The sequence below is a fragment of the Convolutriloba macropyga genome, chromosome 12 (genome assembly GCF_964194025.1).
Source record: "Convolutriloba macropyga chromosome 12, txConMacr16.3, whole genome shotgun sequence".
NCBI lineage: Eukaryota > Metazoa > Xenacoelomorpha > Acoela > Convolutidae > Convolutriloba > Convolutriloba macropyga.
Window position 1 is genome coordinate 2,044,086 of NC_134479.1, and position 19,692 is coordinate 2,063,777.

The 19,692-nt window shown below is 38.7% G+C and overlaps 1 protein-coding gene across 1 annotated transcript in view; it reads left to right on the plus strand.

Moving 5' to 3' along the window:
* LOC142350940 (muscle M-line assembly protein unc-89-like) overlaps positions 1–19,692 on the plus strand; it is a gene marked incomplete at its 3' end in the record, with an annotated part of 98,855 nt that overhangs the window by 48,810 nt on the left and 30,353 nt on the right. The window contains exons 15-25 of the mRNA XM_075402965.1: positions 3,469–3,656; positions 4,447–4,808; positions 5,008–5,267; positions 7,209–7,450; positions 7,957–8,052; positions 14,817–14,961; positions 15,853–16,034; positions 16,429–16,599; positions 16,846–17,130; positions 17,404–18,894; positions 19,298–19,671. Of these exons, the coding sequence (XP_075259080.1) occupies positions 3,469–3,656; positions 4,447–4,808; positions 5,008–5,267; positions 7,209–7,450; positions 7,957–8,052; positions 14,817–14,961; positions 15,853–16,034; positions 16,429–16,599; positions 16,846–17,130; positions 17,404–18,894; positions 19,298–19,671 (3,796 nt within the window). The remainder of the gene's footprint in view (positions 1–3,468; positions 3,657–4,446; positions 4,809–5,007; positions 5,268–7,208; positions 7,451–7,956; positions 8,053–14,816; positions 14,962–15,852; positions 16,035–16,428; positions 16,600–16,845; positions 17,131–17,403; positions 18,895–19,297; positions 19,672–19,692) is intronic.

Here is a 19,692-nt window from a genome sequence, read left to right on the forward strand (position 1 = left end):
GGACCTGTCCTTATTCCTTTTTTAAAGCGGCTAAAAAGAACAACAAAGAACAAACAAAATTTCAATTGAAACTTGCCAGAAAACGCTGTCAAAACCGTCAAGCCAAATTTTGGCACTCAAAATATATTTGATAGCGCCTTCTTCAAATAGCTATAATGTAGTTTATGGCCATTCATTAGTAAGACTAGGTAACAAGTAGACAAAAAAGCGAAGTGCTAAAGTATGTAATACTTTTAATTTTTTTTTCGAAACAAAATTACATTCAATGCCATGAAAGGCATTAATTACAAAAAGAGCTATTTAAATAGGGTCCTTTATTCATGAAAAGGAAGCTCTCGAGACCTGTAATTATCCCAGAATATTTCTTGCATCTAAAAAAAGAACGTCAAATATGACAAAAATCAAATTAATTTACTTTTTTTTGTGAAAAACCGGTGTCGAAGCCAGTAAGGTCATAACAAATTCTTTAAAAAAAGATTTTGGGACACCAATCCTTTTTATTCCCTTGACACCCATAATGTCATATTTGACCTGTAATTAACTAACAAGATTAGGTAACAAAAAGAAAAATAAAAAGAACAAAATTGCGAAGTTAAAAAGTTTTTTTTTTAAATTTTGGAAAACAATTGTTTTCAAAGTCATGAAAGCCATCAACTATCTACTAATGTCAGAATATCGGTTCGTCTATTCTTCCAGGAAAAGCCAATGAGAGCTATCACTATACAGGAAACTTCAGAGAACCGAAACGACAAAGTATAAATGACAGTTAGAGACAAAATTAAAAAATTCAATTGATTTCTTCAAGGAAGAGGCGTCGAGGCCGTTAAAACGATGATGTATATCTTTCAGGATTTTAATATGTTCAATTGTGCCTTATTCTGAATGCTAATAAGGTGACATGAGAACTGTCAATAATGCGATAATGTGACAAAATTAGAAAATGTGAAAAACTGGCAAATATCAAAACAAAAAAAAATCTGAAATCTTGTAGTATCAAAGCCAGAAAACAATAACTTCAGGCTTAAAACTGCAACTGAGAATAAATGTTAAATCAGTAGAAAGAACAAACAGTCTTTCTTTGCTGACACTAAGCTGGAAGTTGAACAAATTAAGAAAAAAGTAGAGGAAAAATTAATGAAGCCATTATTTATTGAAAAGTCAATTATTTTTTAAAAAAGAAACGACCATAAACTTTCAATTAAAAAATTAAATGCATTAGCTTGGAGCTGCTTAGCAAGCGAATTGGTTGGACCTATCACTCCTGAGCTTTGATTTGATATGCTCTGTTCTTTATTATTAAAAATAGTCTTTTTTAAAAAAAAAAAAACCGACTGATTACAACCCGATTTTTTTGGATTTTAACAGTCCAAGAATGGCCCAAAACTAGCCCTGCTAATTCTTATTGTCCGTTAAGAACAGTTGATTTTTCGAATGTCGTAGATATAGATAATTTGTTAGTTAAAAACTCAAAATAAATTCTGCATTTTTGATAATCAACGAGTAAAGTTAGCAAAAAAAGGCAAAGTTTTAACTACAGTGCACTCTCAGCGGACTCTGAAGTAGAATAGCCCCCTCTCAGTCTACAAAGATTGTATGAGTGTTGTTTGGGGGTGTACTGTCGGCTAATTTAACCAAAGTGGACTAAAGTATCTTATTTCGTGCTGTTTTTGATGAAAAAGGCTAAATTTTGAAATGTTTATCCAGATTTTTTGACCAAAAAAATTAAATCAAAACAATCAACAATGCTTGTTTGTCTTCAAAAATAAAATCAACGACACTATTCTTAAAAATTATAACAAATTTTAGCAAAATTGACGAAAATTTAGGCAAAAATTCCGGAAAATGTGAATAAAAACAACGTGAATTCACTCTTCTTTTCTCAGAAGTTTGAACCTCGATAACTCCCTGTAGAAAACGAAAATTAAAAAAATCTTTTTAATTCCATATTCTACGCTGGACGAGCTTTCTAATGATACCAGTCTCAACTCTCTACGATAAATATATCGAGCGGCGAAAATTCACGGAACAAAAAAAAACCATTTGATTATATAGTTCCTCCCCCCTCAAGAGGGTCGGAACAATTACACTGGCAATATCTTGAACAGCGTTGTGAAAAAACTATTTATTCGAGCTGACGCAAAACTTTAAACATCTGCCTCAGCAAAAAAGTGTCAGAATTCAACTTTTTCTAAAGATTTTAAGCCAGTTTAAGTTTTAATATAAACAATAGATATCGACTGTTGAACTTATATTTTTTGTCTATATAGAACATATTACACAAGCTTTTTTGATGCTTCAGAATAAAAATTTGCAAATACGAACTCTGATAAACTTATTGAATAAAAAAAGAAGAAAGACAGATGCAAATTATTTCTGCCGTTTCAAGAAATCACTAAGCAAGCAAGATATATAGAATGATAATTGGGAACATTTTTTAATTGGATATTATCAAGACTTTTTTAATCATGCTATAAAAATCAGAAAAACTTAAATTAGTATATCCGAGGAAACGAGCACTTGAAAAGGAATCAGAAACAGTTAGTTTTTTTTTGAGTAGTCCGGTTGTTTGCTTGATAACAATGTACTTCTGCGCTGATTGTGAACTTATGGTAGCGCGTGATCTTGACAATATCCATTTACTGTTCATATTGGCGCGGCTACGGCTGCTGCGGGAATTAAATTTTCTCTGGAATCTTTGATTGCCTTTATGACTTCCTGAGTGGCCTGCCTTCCAAACGAAGCATTGTGATTTTGTTCACACTTGAGCAAGTGCGTCGATCATTTTGTGTCAATGCTTAAAGGCCATCTTTGTGTCTTTGATATTTTGAACAATTCAAGGCAGTGGTTCACCTGAAAACTATTTTATTATAATACTCATGCCCTTTATATACCATATTTTGTTTTTAAAATAAAGGGGAAACTCTAAATTGACAGTTTTAATGCTAATGTTACGCTGCCACAGATGTAATGTTGCGTTGGACAGATAACTTTGCTTTTTATAGGTAAGTCTGTGACTTATTTACTGACAAATTATATTGGTGCGAGACGGGTGATTATATTGACGGGTGATTTGTGAAAAAGTCATACTTCCTGCCTTAGGTTTTTTAAAAACACTTCTAATTCTGATCATAAGGTGTGTCCTTTCGACAAGAACATTCCCAATCCAGGTGTACTCATCTACAAAATAAATATACGGTAAGATCCGCAGAGAGATAGATAACTATTGGACCATGGACACCACATTCTCAAGCGTCTCTTCTCAGGAAAAATTGAAACTTGTGCTTGATCAATTAAGAAATTTTCGTTAAATGTTCATCTGGGTGCCGGACCACAATTTTATTCAATTTTGACACACCGCTCGAGAAATTGTAGTCTGTCTGTCTGTCTTCCTATGTCGTTTGAATCATATGTGGATGTATGAAGGGGTATTTGTTTGTTTGTTTGTTTGGATGTTGTGTATGTGCCTAGGAGTGGCTCCCTCGTTCGCCCAGTTGATAGTGCCGAGTGTGGATGGGACTGTGGCTACATTCGACTGTCGGGTGAAGGGACAGCCGATGCCAGAGGTGACCTGGTACGAGGACGGAGTGGCTATCCCTCCCAACACACCTGGATTCATCATCACTCAAGACACCTCAGATGGATCATGCAGACTCAAGGTAACAACTCAGATAGTCTTTTCCCATTTTGTTATTGCTACCATTGCTGCAAAATACAATAATTGGTTATTGGTGAGATTTCAAAAACTACATAATCACTTCATACAAATTATGCTCATCCGCCGCTTCCCTGGTGCCATACATGGATCATATATGATGTCATACATATCATAACGTATTTCCTAGTCCCATCCTTAAATGAGACCAAGGAAATCATATCTGATCCTTGTGTTAATTAAAGGGATTAGGACATTATTGGGCATTATTGTGCAGCAATTACCAGCCAAAAGTGTATGAAATCAAGAAAATCATATTTGATTATTGTGTGAACTCTTCGCGAATGATCTCTGTTTGGTTACTTATCGGACTCTAATTTGTGCACCATAGCTTGTTCATTTTTCATCATTATTGCATTATAAATAATAATACCTCAAATACTCCTGATGGTAAAGCTACACGCTTCCCAGTTGACTAATTTTGCCCACGAGAAAACAAATTCATCATCATTCTAAATAAAAGTCATCATTCTAAAGTTCCCTTCTGTCTCTTTGCAATTTTCCATATCTGACAATATAGGTCTCTACTAAATTCAATCTATCCATCTATCTATCAAGTTTGAAGAACTATAATTTGTGGATGGGATAAGGATTGCATAGCTTGACACGAAGCTATAATTCCACGCATACTTGGCTAGAGAGATGGATAACAAATAGACGAATAACAGAGATCAACAAAATGACTAACGATAGATTCATAAATTCGTTGGTTAGTGTGTGTGTTTGTGTTGTAGGTGCTGGATATTTCGAAAGACAACGTGGAGTACAAGTGCAAGGCTGAGAATGAGGCTGGAGTTGCTGCATGTAGCGCCACTCTCCAACTGGTCAAGTCCACCAGGATTGCAAAGACCAAGTCACGTGACCACCTCTCCACCCACAACAGAAACAAACAACACAGATCATCATCCGGGGGATCCAACAAGAGGCACCAGTCCCCCTCCACCCTCCCCTCCTCATCTGCCGGACCAGCTGGGGGAGGGGGTCTCCAGTTCACGAGGCGGCCCTATGACGTCACAGTTGTAGAGGGGGAGGCGGCTGTATTTGAAGCGACCCTCTCTGGACTTACTGAGGACAGCCAAGTGCTCTGGTACCACAGGTCAGTCATCCAGTCAATCAAGTCACTCACTCAATTGTTTTAAACCACTACAATTTCAATGAAAAGCAATGATATTGACTATAAAGAACAATTGCAGTATTCAGTGCGGAAGAAACATTTTATCATTTTTTTTGAAGAACAGTAATGAGTATGTGTGCGTATGTGTATCTGAATGTTGTTTGTTTGTGTATGTGTGCAGTGGAAAGAAACTTCCGAGGAGTGGGGATGAGTTTGAGCAGATGTTGGATGTGTCAACTGGAGTGTCTCAGCTGGTCATCAACCAGACTATGATTGAGGATGAGGGAGAGTACACGTGCTATGCACAACAACTGCCCCCCAATACTTCCTCTTCCTCCAACACCACCACCCCCCTCTCACCCCTCTCCCAACACAACAGTCAGAATGGAATGCCAGTGGGATCGACTACTGCTTCTGCCTCTGCCTACTTAGTTGTACTCGGTTAGACCTGCCTTCTTAATTATACAACTCACTCTCTCTATTATATCTCCCAATTATCTCACGTTAGAAGCCTTTAAGTGTCATTAGACCAACTAGATAGTTATCATTGCAGATGAATGGGAAATAATGATTTTAATGACGATTAAAGGACGATGAGTGGACGAATCAATTTCTAACAGTCCCTATGTCATACACTTATTATTCGTGTCAACTTTAATGGAAAAAGAACTATATACTCAAATGGTTTATTTTTCGTTCAGTCAATTTTGGCCGATCGATATAATGATAGCACTCATCGTAGAAGAGCCCGTCCAGCGTAGACTATATAATTAAAAATATATTTTTTAAAAATTTTCCACGGAGTTATTGGGGTTTAAAACTTTGGGATGATTTAACCAATTTTTGTTGTTTTTGTTCACTATTTCCTTGTTTTTACGCAAATTTTGCCAATTTTTGCTGAAAATATGTTCAATTGTTAACGATAGTGTTGTTGGTTTCGCTATCAAATATCGGAAGAGTGTTTTTGGGCTGTTTGGTCCAATTTTTGTCTATTTTTTTTTTGCAAAAATCAGCCTGTTTTTTGTCAAAAACGGCACGAATTTAGCTACTTTAGTCAACTTTGTTTAATTTTACCGAACAAACACACCTAACAACTGCTGACACAATCTGTTTTAATTCGAGGGATGACGAGTTTTACTTGAGCTGCCAATGAAAGAAGTGCTCTTGATTTAAAATTTTCCTTAATTTTTGCTAATTTAACTCGATAATTAACCAAAAGGCATCATTTAGTCTTATTGTATTCACTTTTTTGTCTAATTATTCACGTTCATAATATTTTAAACGACTACATGTTTTTATTTAACGAACAGAACTAGAAAAGGTAGCTGTGGTCTTACGGTTGTATTTATTTACAGTTCAAAAATAATTCGGATTGTAATCAGTTGATTTTTTTCAAAATTTTTTTTCACATTTTAAAAACATTTCATATGTTAATTGCATAACAGATCCATTCAAATCATGATTTACTAATGAGAGATCCAAATGGTTTCCTGAAGAAATACAAGGGAATCTTTTTTTAAAGCCGAAAACTTGTTATCGTAATGACTTTTAAAATTACTTCTTTGCAAAATAAACAAGGGATTATTGAGTTTTGCTAACGTTTGCCCCTTTTTTGCCAACTGGTAGCTCAAAGCCGAAAGGAAAGGTCTTTCTGTCTTTTTGATGGACTAAACTTTAATATTTGATGCGGTTTTCCTTTTATCGAATTCGTTTTCGGCTTTGATACTTCACAAACTTTCAATTTTTGAACATTTTCTCATCTTTGAGGTTTTTCTCTCTTGTTATATTTTTGACAGCCCAAAAATCAGATTTTTGGTGTTTAAAAGGAAGGCAAAATTGATTGTATCAGCTATTTCAGTGAATACATTATGGTTTCAAATCCTTCTCCCTCCACCGTCTGTTAGTAGAATTTTTTGAAACTCTATAATTGTTCCTCATAATTTTGAAGACGCATGGAAAATTCTCAACAATTGCAAGTCTTTTGGCGTCTTTTGTTGTTGTTGTTGTTGTTGTTGTTGTTTGTTTTTAACAAGATAATTGATTTTTGAAAGGCTTAAAGTACCATTGGTCGCACTATGCCTTAGCTCACTCAAAAATAATTCTTTCTTGCTATTATTAAAACTTTTTAATACTTCTTTTAAAACCTTTTTATAATCATTTTTTTAATTGAATTCGTTTACAATAAGATTTAGTTATAACATGATTGTAGTAACAGTGTAAATTTGTTTAACCAGTTGCAACAATGGAGAAGACAATTATCGATGAGAAAAATAAATTACATTTACGTTTTTAACTTGTCATTTACTTTAACTAACAAGATAAGAGTTTGAACTGGATTTCTTTTACTTTATTCAATAGTAATTAGCTCTCTCCCTGTATTAGGTCCGAATGATCACCCGAAGGGTCCTGGCGGCAGTCCCTCGGGTGTGAGGGCACCTTCTGTTCCGGGTCAAGGGCCACACCCCCACCCTGGATCAATGCCCACCGACCAACAGAGATCACAACTGATGTCGGCACCCAATGGCAACCAGAGCAGTGGAAAGAACCCCCCTGGGTCCCAATTCTACTCCAGTGTGCCCTCCTTCGTGCCTCCATTCTTCGTCAAAGAACTCCTCGACAGCGATGTCAGTGTTCTCATCATATCTCATCAGATCCATTTAAGATAGAGAGTATTATGAATGGTAGAAAGGAATAGAATGGTAGATGAGTGACATCACAATGAGAATAGTTCATTAGCTGCTGAATAGTTTCAGTGGAATTGGGAAAGTTGTATATTAGCTCGGCTGCAGTTAAAGCTTATTTAGTCAATGGATTCTATATCAAACATCCCTAGTTGAAACCTGAGGTCACGTTTGCGAAAATTTGCAAATCGATTTACAAACTTTGTATGCATACTTGTGCACTTTTGGTTGAATCTATGACCAAGTATAAATGCAAGAGTGGCAAAGAGCAAGATTTGGGTCATTATAGTAAAAGAGAACATTTCTTTCTCCTCTATTGACGGCTTAAAGAATTTCCTCCTTTGAGACAATAAGCGTCGAATGGCCTATCTGTGTATATCAAACATGTGAGCCTGTCGTATGTATGGATGTAATGGAGGTGATGTTAATGTTGTGTGTGTGTGTGTTAGGTGCCAGAGGGGGGAGACGTGGTTCTGGAGTGTGAGGTGGGGGGCATGCCCCATCCGGACATCAAGTGGTACAAGGACGGACAGCTCATTCTACAGGTATCATCCACACCACTATTTTTCTCTCTCTCTCTTTATACACTCTCTTCTTAATCTAACTAATGTATGTAATTAAGAGAGAGTCAGTGGTCACCTCTGGTCTCCAGTTCCATTACAAACAATTGAATCATTGAACAAGATGACTCGTGGGAGTCTGTACGTAGCACAGTATATTCCAATGTACCTCTCAAGGTTGCCAAAGCAACTGTTAATTTCTGTCAGCAAAACCGTTGAATTTTTGTCTTTATTTAAAGGTTATCCTTAAAAACTCTTGTTTGGTAGCATTAAGAAACATTGCTTATCAGTAAATGTTACGATTTGGCTTTTGCACTCTTTGGAGTACTTTTTACAGAGAGAAAAAATAAATAATTTTTAGGTGAACCAAAAAAAAAGGATTTTTTTTTATTTTTCAAAAGGAAACTCGTTTTTATATGAAGACCCACAAAGAATAAACTATTAGATAGTTTCAGTTTAAATATGATATACGGGGCAGCCGTGGTGGCCCCCTGACTTTGCTGATGATCATATTTGGAGCAAGTTCACTGCATCAACTTATTGTAGCGACACCAAAAGACACCCGAAAGAAGCTCAGACGTTGGGTATTCACGCAGCCTGGCCTGAGTCTCAATATCAGAGCAAACAATCAGAAGAAAGTTGTTCAAAATATCTGGCAATTAAACGTTTTTCGAAAAGAAAAAGCTGTTATTTGGCACGATACGATCAACAACTCAATATCCCCGCATTCCAGCAACAACTATCACCCCCTCACCACTGCTGAGCTCATTGCCGATCTCAAGATACTTAAGCCCCACATTGCCGCAATATCATATGTCCAACGCGAAGGAGTCCCGAACATAAAGGAGGAACTTTGCAAAACAGGAATCCTTATTATCGACATCATCAAACACCTGCTACCGAAGCGGCAGGCTAAGAACCCCATCTTGACTCGGCAGTACCGACAACTGCACATTGGCCGTTTCTTGGAACAGAGACTCTCTGGAAAAGTCTTAGCCCATCTTCGACAACTCCAGGATCTTCGTCCCCGCCGAAACAGGAGGAGGAACAACCTGTCACTGAGACGACGGATTACAAGACAGAGACAACAATCGCCCGAAAACAGTTGACTCACAATCACTATTCTAAACCCCTGAAAAGTTTTAGCTGCTTACTCTTAGTCTTTCACGTGACCGTCTCTTAAGTGAGTTCGTGTTACCGAAAGGCTTTTTCTTTTAAGCAGTTTTCTTTTCTTTTCTTTTCTATTCTGTCCTGCATCTGTTCTCTGAAAATTAAACTTTTCATGTGACCATCTCTTAAGTGAGTTTGAGTTGTCAGAAAAGCTATATTTTTCAGAGTTAAGTTTTCAGTTTCACGTGACCGCCTCTTAAGTGAGTGTGTGTTACCGACACTGCCTATTAAGTTATTCATCAACAATCCGTTAAGACAAATCAAAATCTTTTGCATGTGCTAGCCAAAATGTCCTCAAGAGTTATCACGTGCCAATCTTGCAATCACAAGATTGCAAAGAAGGAAGCAAAATTCTCATGTGCCTACTGCAGCAAAGCAATGCACATGACACCCGACTGCACAGGCTTCGAACAGTCCAGTATTGAAGTCCTTGTCAAGTTAGAAGCAAATCTGCTTCACATCTGTAACGAATGCAGTGAAAATAAGACACATAAGTCCATTTTAAAACCTGCTGAACAGTCGAAATTGGAAGACGAGCTAACAGACCTCCGAGAACAAATGAAAAAGTTCCAGCAAATCATTGAAAACTCAAATGCAATGATCGAAAATGTAAAGAAAGACTTGACCGAATTAAAGTCAACTGCTCCCAAGAGTTATGCACAAGCTGTTGGAAAACTGCCCGGTAGCACAATTCGCGACGTGTCAAATGCAAACAACATTCCTGGTCTGGGAATTCGAATAAGAGGTATACCTGAGAGTAGAACCAAAACACCAGACGAGCGTATGCATTCCGACATCGAATCGGTTGAGCAAATCCTAGACTTCTTGAAAATCAAAGACAAACGCATGAGCAAAATTCATCGTCTCGGTAAATTTGACCCTGACAAAAAAGGGGCACGCACTATACTTGTTTGCATGGAAAACATCTTAAGTAAAGACCTGATTCTGAAATCAGCTCACCTGCTAAAGGCCTACGAACAACCAATCTTCATAAGTCCTGAGCTGTCTGCAACGGACGCGAAAAAAGAAAATGAATGTCTGCGCATTCGCCGTGATCTCATTGACAATCATAATTACAATAGCAGGCAGGTTCGTATTAGAAATCTCAAGGTGGAGCATAAAGTTGGAAACAACTGGGTTGTCTTTGAAAACGCACAAAAAGAGAATACTGGTATCAACTGGTGACTATACACACTCGAAATGCTTTCGTTCAATGTAAGGAGTCTGATGAAATTTGAGCGTCGCCTGAAGTTCTCAGACTGCTTGTCAACGCGAAGCTATGACATTTTATGCCTCACTGAAACATGGCTGACTCCTGATGTTCAAAACTATTCGCTCTTCCTACCTGCATACACGATCTACCGAAATGACAGAATACCATGCGAACACGAAACGAAACACGGTGGCGTACTTATAGCAATCAGATCGACTATTATGCACGAACAAATTTTGATTGACCTACATCTTGAGGATTTTGTGGTGATTAGTGTACAAACAAAACCACAGCCGACTCTAATATGCTGTTTGTACAGCCCCCCATCAGACAGCGACTACACCTGGTCGCCGCAACAGTTAGAAATTCTGCTCTCCAAAATATCAAATCATGCTAAAAGAATAGGCTACCAAGGCGTGTTCATTTGTGGAGACATCAACTTCTCCAAAACAGACTGGAACAACATGAGCTCCAATTCCGAGTGTGAAAACGCTGTTCTGGATGCTCTTTCGGAATACAATTTCCTGAACTACTCAAATCTTCAGTTAGACGTCATTCTGGCCAACAACCCTGACCAGATTGTCAAAACTGATCTTGACACCGATCTTTACAACTGTTACGCACTAAACGGCAAGCCATGTGCTGATCATCTACCGGTCAGTGTTACAGTAAACGCATTCCATAGTGAACTATACATTCCTCATCAAGTCAAATATGCCTTTAAGAAAGCGGATTGGGACGAATTGAATAAGGCTATAGTAGACAGTCCTTTCAACCCTTACTGTTTCAGTAATCTCGATTTCCTTGGTACGAATGGTACGAATGGATCTTCAGCCTCATCGATCATTTCATTCCGAAAGTTACAAGACACAGGTCAACGCTTCCACCTTGGGTATCCAGCCGTACCTCACAACTGATGAAGAAGTTAGCTACAAAAAAGAAGCAATGGGTCTCTCCGGTCTTGTCAAAACTCCTGAAGTTGAAGAAAATGGAGCGTCAAATAAAAGAAGCCACAAATGAAGATTTGAAAATGTTTGAAACCGAAATCTTTCAAAGTCGACAGTTCAGCAACATCCAGAAGTACCTACGTTGTGTTCGCAAGTCACCAAACGTTCCTCCTGTCGTCACTCTGTCCACTCAAAAAGCCGAAACTGACCAAGAAAAGGCCAAATTATTCAATCAGTTTTTCCAAAGTGTTTTCAACGAGAAGCAACATCACTGCATAACTTTTGAGAACAGAGGCCTCAATAGTCTCCTTTTCTCCGAAACCGAAATCCAGCACATATTGGAACACTTAACTCTGAACAAGTCTACGGGACCTGACAACATCGGAAACATTGTTTTGAAAAAGTGCGCCTTCTCACTCAGCAAGTCACTCCTCCTCCTATTCCAAACAATCTCGAATAAAGGAATCTTCCCCAGATACTGGAAAATCAGTCAAGTTACGCCAGTGTTCAAAGGGGGAAACAAATCAGACACTACTTGTTATCGACCGATTAGTTTACTCTGCTGTGTGTCAAAAGTCCTTGAGCGTCTCATCTTCAACACACTATACAAGTTTTGCCAACACCGCCTACACGAAAACCAATATGGATTCCGAAAAAATAGGTCAGCAGTGGTACAATTGTTGGTCTACCTTGATTCAATTTACCAAAAGTACGATGACCCCACAGTAGACAACCTGACAATTCTGTATCTCGACTTTGCTAAGGCCTTCGATAAAGTACCGCATGACTTGCTTATACTGAAACTCCAGTCCTTTGACATTGGCGGAAAGTTGTTGCAACTCATAAGCTCCTACTTGAGCGACAGGGAGCAATATGTTAAAATAAATGCGGAAACATCCACTCCAGTAAGTGTCAGCAGTGGAGTTCCACAAGGCTCCATTCTCGGACCACTGCTCTTTCTGCTGTTCATAAATGATCTACCAGCTTCAGTGTCAAATTGTGAAAGTTTTGGATATGCCGATGATTTCAAGATAATTGCACTGACTCAGAGCCAACTCACGATTGGTGCCATGACTATACAGAATTGGTGCTCCGAAAACAAAATGCAACTGAACACCTCTAAATGCAAGCTCCTCAACATAAAAGGCACTTTGACAGCAGCAATAGACAACCTTGAAATTGAACCGACGAATCTTCAGCGCGACCTAGGACTATGGATCACCTCAAATCTCACGTGGAACGATAACTGTACCACGAGAACGAAGAAGGGATTAAGTGCACTGTTCCAACTGAAACGAAACCTGTCTACAAACAGCACGCGAAACAGTAAGCTAAATTCTTACGTTGGTTACGTTGTGCCAGTCCTGACCTACTGCTCTCAAGCATGGCAGCCGAACAAGTCGAATCTTGCGAAGTTTGAAAGGGTGCAGGAAATTGCTACCAAGTGGATACTGAATGCAAGCTTTGAATACAAAGATCGACTTCTACAGCTAAAGCTGCTGCCTCTCAGCTTATATGTCGAAATGCACAATCTCCTGCTTCTGATATCATTGGATAGAAACGAATACGACGTTGTTGTTGATCTACCTAGAGTCACCGAAGATAAAACTCGACAGCATACAAGAGGAGAACTGACGATCGGAACGAATCGACTCTACAAAACCGATGAAAACTTCTTCCATCGTACAAAATTATTATACAATATTATTATCAGAGTGTACACCAGCTACGGAAAATATCTCAATAAAGACACCATCTCCAAAATCTACTGGGACTACTTTCTGAGAAAATATGACAAGAGGGACAAATGCACTTGGCGAATTGTTTGCAAATGTGACCACTGCAATAACTGGAAAAAACTAGACTAAACTAAAACTACCTTTGACTGAACTCATGTGGGTCTAACAAACCCTTGGATTTATTTATGTTTAAATCCTAAAGCCTTTACTACTACTACTACTACTACTACTACTACTACTACTACTACTACTACTACTACTACAGAAACGCCCAGAGACTGGGAATATTAAAATATTAGTTCGAAAAGCAATTTCAAATTACAGAGAAGTGAAAAATATTTTTTTTTCTAATTTTCCCAAAAAAATGATAATTAAAAAATGGCAAAATTGAGAAAATATTATTAATTTTTAAATATCTAAACAAATCTAAAACAAAGATATATGTCTTAGACTTGTTTATTCAAAAAATATTTAAACCTGAACTTAGGTTGGTTTTTACTTTTGTTCGCACGAGTTGAAATACCAGAAGCTGGGGTTCGAAACAGTTGAATTGCAGCTCCAATAATTCGTAGATAATTAACACAGCAACAAATAATTTTGTCCTCAAGAAAAACTTTCAATACAATACACATTAACATTTTACTGCTCAGCAATATTTAAAACTCAAGACACTTAACTCGTTATTTACTGCTCAAGTCAGTTTATTTTAACAAAAGTTTTCTCATACATAGGAAGAAGGCTTTCTCTGCTGCTGCTTTTGATAAGGGTTGTTGTTTCGCTATTGTTTATTTCTTTTTCTCCACATCACGTGACTGTACTTGTTCTAGTAACAATAACTATAAAAAATATACTAGTATTGGTAACAATAACTAGAACTGGGACTTTTACTATGATTAATCAGCAACTAATACAAAAGAGTTTTCCCTCCCAGTTTTTATGCTGCTCCTATTTTCTCCTTCTACACAAATTCCGCGAGCTCAGCTCCTACGCCCTGAATCCATTAAATGAAATGTTGAAATGGAGCCAATGAACTAGTTGAGTGGTACAGTTTTCATTTAGAAAATGAGACGATAAATATTGTTAAAAATAATAAAATCAGCAAAGCCTGATGTCTAACTACTTAGTAAACCATTCTCAAACATTTAAGTATTTATTGAATGTTTTTCTCGGAGGAATTTTAGTTAATTGAAATAAAATTATTTGCAATATTTTCTGGAATGAATTCATTTGCAATTTTTTATTTGCAACCATTTGCTGTGAGTTGGTTCTGAAATAGTTCAACAGTTTTTTCAATTGCTCAGTTTTGTTGTTCCGAATTTAATAAAAATGTTTAGGATTGTTTTGGCCTATTTCAATTAGCACTTGAAATGCGTGAGTTGACATTTTTGATGTTTCATTGGGCCCTTTGTCATAACAGAATCTGTGCCTTTTATTTGTCAATGTATGGTTCAGGTGAGACATATCTGCCTGAACTGTTGAGGCAAGTTCAGGTGTTTTTCAGGTAAATTTACCTTAACTTTTTTAGAGTGTATTTTATTGTAACGAAGTTTTCCTTCTAATATCTATGTTTAAGTACATCTAATGTGTCCTTTGGTATACATGTAGGTGATGGGGAGTGTGTGTTGATTGTTGATTGTTGGAGATGGAATGGATAGTGAGTGTGTTTGTGTGTGTGTGTAGGGTAGTCGAGTGTCGTACCATGAGACGGAGGAGAGGTCCTACCTGGTTCTTCACTCTGTTGAGCCACTAGATGAGGATGACTACACATGTGTCGCATCCAATGCAGCCGGACACTCTGTCTCCACTGCTTCTGTCTGTGTACAGGGTATGTCCTCTCCACATCCACTATCTCCATCATTAGTATCATTAATACCTTAACTTGAGACAGAAGAAAGAGAGACACTGTAAAGTGTTTGAGAGGAAAAATGAATAAAGTTACACCTAAATAAAACATTTAACGACAAAAATGTAAGCGGAGTAACATAAGACCAACATAGTCTTTTTTATGTTTTTTAAGGAGGAAAAATTAATAGATTTACCTTGGTCCTACCAAAGCGTGGTTTAAACAAAAAATAACAATCGTAGCAGCTCCCATTGCACCAGCGTATTACACCCATTTCGCTATTTCACGCCTCATTGCTCGCAATAGTATAATAAAAGCTATCCTCTCCTATTGGGTGACAATATTTGACACTTTAGACCAAACATACGCGGTCTCCCCGCTCATTGGGTGAGACAAACAATTTAGGGTTTAATCAATCTAATTGGGCGATGCAGCTTCATTCGTAAAAAATGAACAAGACATCAGATGACAGAATGAGTTCATTTTTGAAAGCTGATTTGAGTAGGAAATGAGCTTTAGTCTCGACTGATGATAACAGGATAACAGGAGAATCACTTCTACCATCTATAGTACCAATATTAGTTAGTACCATAATAACCAACATCAGTTCAGTGAACAGCTTCATATAGAATAAGTTATGCTGTCCTCCTTGTCTTTACTCTATACCACAGCTATCACTGTGTCTTATACGGGTGGTTATCAGCTACATAAATACATTTCTTACTTTTTTCACACTCAACTCAAACTATGTTCGAACAAACTTATCAATGCTCAGACCATTTTAAGTGGTTGTAGAAGTGATGATGATATTTTCTGTTGAGTGTTAACGTATTTGATATGTATGTATGTATGTGTATGTATGTGTATGTGTAGGTACTACCTCTCGTGACCTTGAGCCCCCTCATATCGTGAGTGATGCTGAGCCCATGTTTGTGGAAGCAGGCCAGCCAGTCCACATTCCCTGTCTCCTGTCTGGACACCCTCCCCCTGTGGTCGAGTGGTTCCTCAATGACGAGAATGTTGACGACCTCCCGGACGCACACAGGGCATATCAGGTAGCCCCCCCCCCCCCCCCATCATCACCTCCTTCGTTTCTATTTTCTATTCTGGATAATTTAACTGAGCAAAAGTTTCTTCGTGAATTTTCCTCTTCGCTTACTATTCAGTATTACATGTCGAAAATCTGAGAGAAGTTAGTCTGAATCTGTCTCTCTACTCCACCTATTTTGTATTTTTCCTAATAATACAAGGATCACACTATATAATATATACTGTACAGAGACTTGGAAGATATTTGGATGCCTATATATATATATATAATATATATATATATATATATATATATATATATATATATATATATATATATATATATATATATATATATGTAGTGTATTGTTGTTGTTTCCTTATAACACACATATTGTCTCCTATATATCGACTGTGTAGGATGGCACCCACTTCCTCATGATTCGCTCCACCCTCTCTTGCCATGACGGTTACATAATGATCCGAGCAAGGAACATTGCGGGCGAAGCAACCCTGTACAAGGAACTGGTTGTAGTCGGAAGGGATCCCTCCCTCTTCCACAACTACGACAACTACCCACCCTCACAGGAGGTATACTCTTCATACTTACTTCACATCATCTTTCTCCCTATTAAAAAGGGAAAAATAGTGAGTACCAAAATGCAACATTTTTAACAGCATTTGAATTTCTCGGGAACTTATCGAATAATTTAGAGCCAATGTAAAGGCAGACTAAGTTGTTGATGTTGAGAAAAAAATTTTCTAGATTATCTTATGGTATCTTATTGTGTTTTTAGGTATTATAATTATGGTTCATTGTGACTGTTGTGTTTGCAGGTGACTGACTCTAAGATAGTCGTGACTGACAACGGGTCCGAGTGTTCCGAGGAGCACAATGACGACTTCTGGAAGATCAAGATCTTTCCCGTTGAAAGTGTCGACCTCTCTAGTCGGGAAGACCTCGGAACTTGGAATGTGGCGGTGCCCCGAATGACGAAACCCAGGTTTCTGACGGATGTCGGCCACGTCTCCACCAACCCAGGAAAACCTGCCACCTTCTCAGTTGTTGTGGAGGCAAGTCCTCCCCCCAGCGTGGAGTGGTTCTCAAATGGAAAACGACTGGTACGATCTCAGAGTTTTTTTAATGTTTGTTTTTTACTATGTTGAGCCAGGGTTGTTTCATTTGACAACTTCTTAACTAGGCTCTAAAACAGGGTCAAATTCATCAAGTTATCATGGAAACTCTCGCATTAAGTATTAAGGTCTCTTGTCACTGATTGTAGAATTTTTATTCTCTGATATCTGATGAGATGATACTCATAAGGCGGTCGTTCTTTTCTAACCCAGAAAAGTTTTTAATCAAAGACAACTCTCGCCATGTAATTTCAATCTTAGGTACCAAACGGGACTTCAGTAATAGAGAGGAATGAACCTGTTACGAGGGGTGAAGTGACCCAACAGCGCTTTACTCTTCAACTGCAGCCCTCTGCAACGGGTGACCTTTCGTCCTCTGAAGTGTTGTGTGTCGCCAGGAACACTAGAGGTGTCGCCACCTCTGTCGGCCGTCTGAGTGTTCTGCCAAGTCAGCCACGTAGACTGCCATCGACTGCATATGACGCATTTGATTCGCCTCAAAAGCCGAGCAGTCTCAAACTCAATCCCATTCAGCCGAACAGTCAATACAGCCCACCTGACCCGAGAGAGTTCTCGATGCCTCCTCGATTCCTGGTGGAGACTCCATACTTGAACAGAGTCCAGAAAGGCCAGCAGATTTTGCTGCCAGCCAAGATATCCAAGACACCGAACACTAAAGTTGTTTGGTATCGAAACGGGAAGCGAATCAGAGACGACGTGAAACACAGCACTGTTTACAGTGTCCAGAATGACCACTTGACATGCAATTTGATCATAAGAGACGCCGACTTTTCAGACGCAGGCACTTATCTCTGCAGGGCAGTGAACCCCAACGGAGAATGCCACATGAAATCATCAGTCAAAGTGGAACCCGGATCTCAAAGAGACCACCGGTTCCCTCGACCCAGTTGGGGAAGCGAACCTCCTTCTACAGTACGAGAATTGGGTGTGCCATGCATTCCGAAAGTTCTCAAAGCATCTCCCATGTATCCTTATATGGAGAAAAAGAGCACCAAAGTCCATTCAGAGATCTCTTTCGAGTCTACAGAAGACACTAGTGTGGTGTGGTACCAGGATGGGAAGCAGATTGGAGAGGACAGTCGAAAGAGAGTCACTCTCTCAGTTGTGGACTCGGAACACAAATCCACCCTGGACATTATGAATGTGACTGCACATGACGAGGGTCGCTACAGAGTCCAGGCCAACAACCCACGAGGAACAGTCCAGTACGAATCCACACTCAATCTCAGTAAGTTTGAGTACCTCCGATCACCAAATGAGCCGACTGAGAACAGAAGCACCTACGTGCACAACGTATACGAGCCTCCGAGTCCCCCCACTGGAATGATCGATTCGGAATCTCCCGAGACCAGCAGAATGTTCTCTCAGTTGAAGGTCATCAAACCAGTTTCGAGAAAAAGCACCCGGGTAACACCCGAGCCAGTTGCAACCGGACAGCCAGTGAAACTGGACGTAAGTCTGCAAAACATTCTTCCAGATTCGGAGCTGATTTGGTACAAAGACGGGAACAGAATTTACGAAGACAAGCGAAGAGTGTTCACGGTGACAGAACACACTGGGGAGAACAGGACATCCTCCCTCTTCATTGCCAATGTCGAACCGGAAGACACTGGAGTCTGGACTTGTAAAGTGAGGAGACCAGGGGGCAACCCCCCAGTGAGGAGGACTGCCCACATCTCAGTACCCCCCATTGTCAGGGATGCACACTTGATACACCCACAATTCCACCAGGTAAATTAAAATTAAATAAACGAACAACATCATTATCAATAGTTTTTGCTATGTTTCATTTGACACTGTGGATTTTAAATTTTCAAATTTCTGTTTTCTGGATCTGTTTTTGGAAATGTCAATAATCATTAAACAGTTTCCAAAGTCAGTTTGAAATAAGTCTATTTGTCGCTACCTGGTATTTTAAGACCTTTTCAGATCTTTAAGATCTTTAAGAAATGTGTGAATAAATGAATGAATGAATGGATTTTTGTACACAAAACAGGGAAAATGCAGTGATATTGGAGTTACATAATTGCTTATAGTTTAGATTTTAGTATTTGATCCAATTCAATTTTCGCTTTTAGTTCACTAACTGGAATCTCATTTCTGTTTAATTTGCTTCATTTGTTTTTTTGATTAGGTGCCTAAACACGTGAGACAAGTGACAGAGTATGGCTCCACCCAGTTTGATGTGAAACTACACGCACATCCAGACACAAAACTAGTCTGGTACAAGGACGGAAGTGAAGTGAGTGAGGACATGCACACCAGATTCCACTATACAATTGACAACGAGTCCATCAATTCCACCCTCCACCTCAAGAACGTGACTGTGGCGGACGAGGGCACTTACACCATCAAAGCCACCTCCCCAGATGGGCGGAAGATAGAGTACACGACGGAATTGAAAGTGACGGAGTGGACTAGACCATACGTAGCTCCACTGGTAGAGAAGAGCAGTCCACTTGTGAGGAGTTATCCCAGCCAGACCAGTTCCATCGATTTCCAGATCAGGTAATGAACTAAATGAGTATT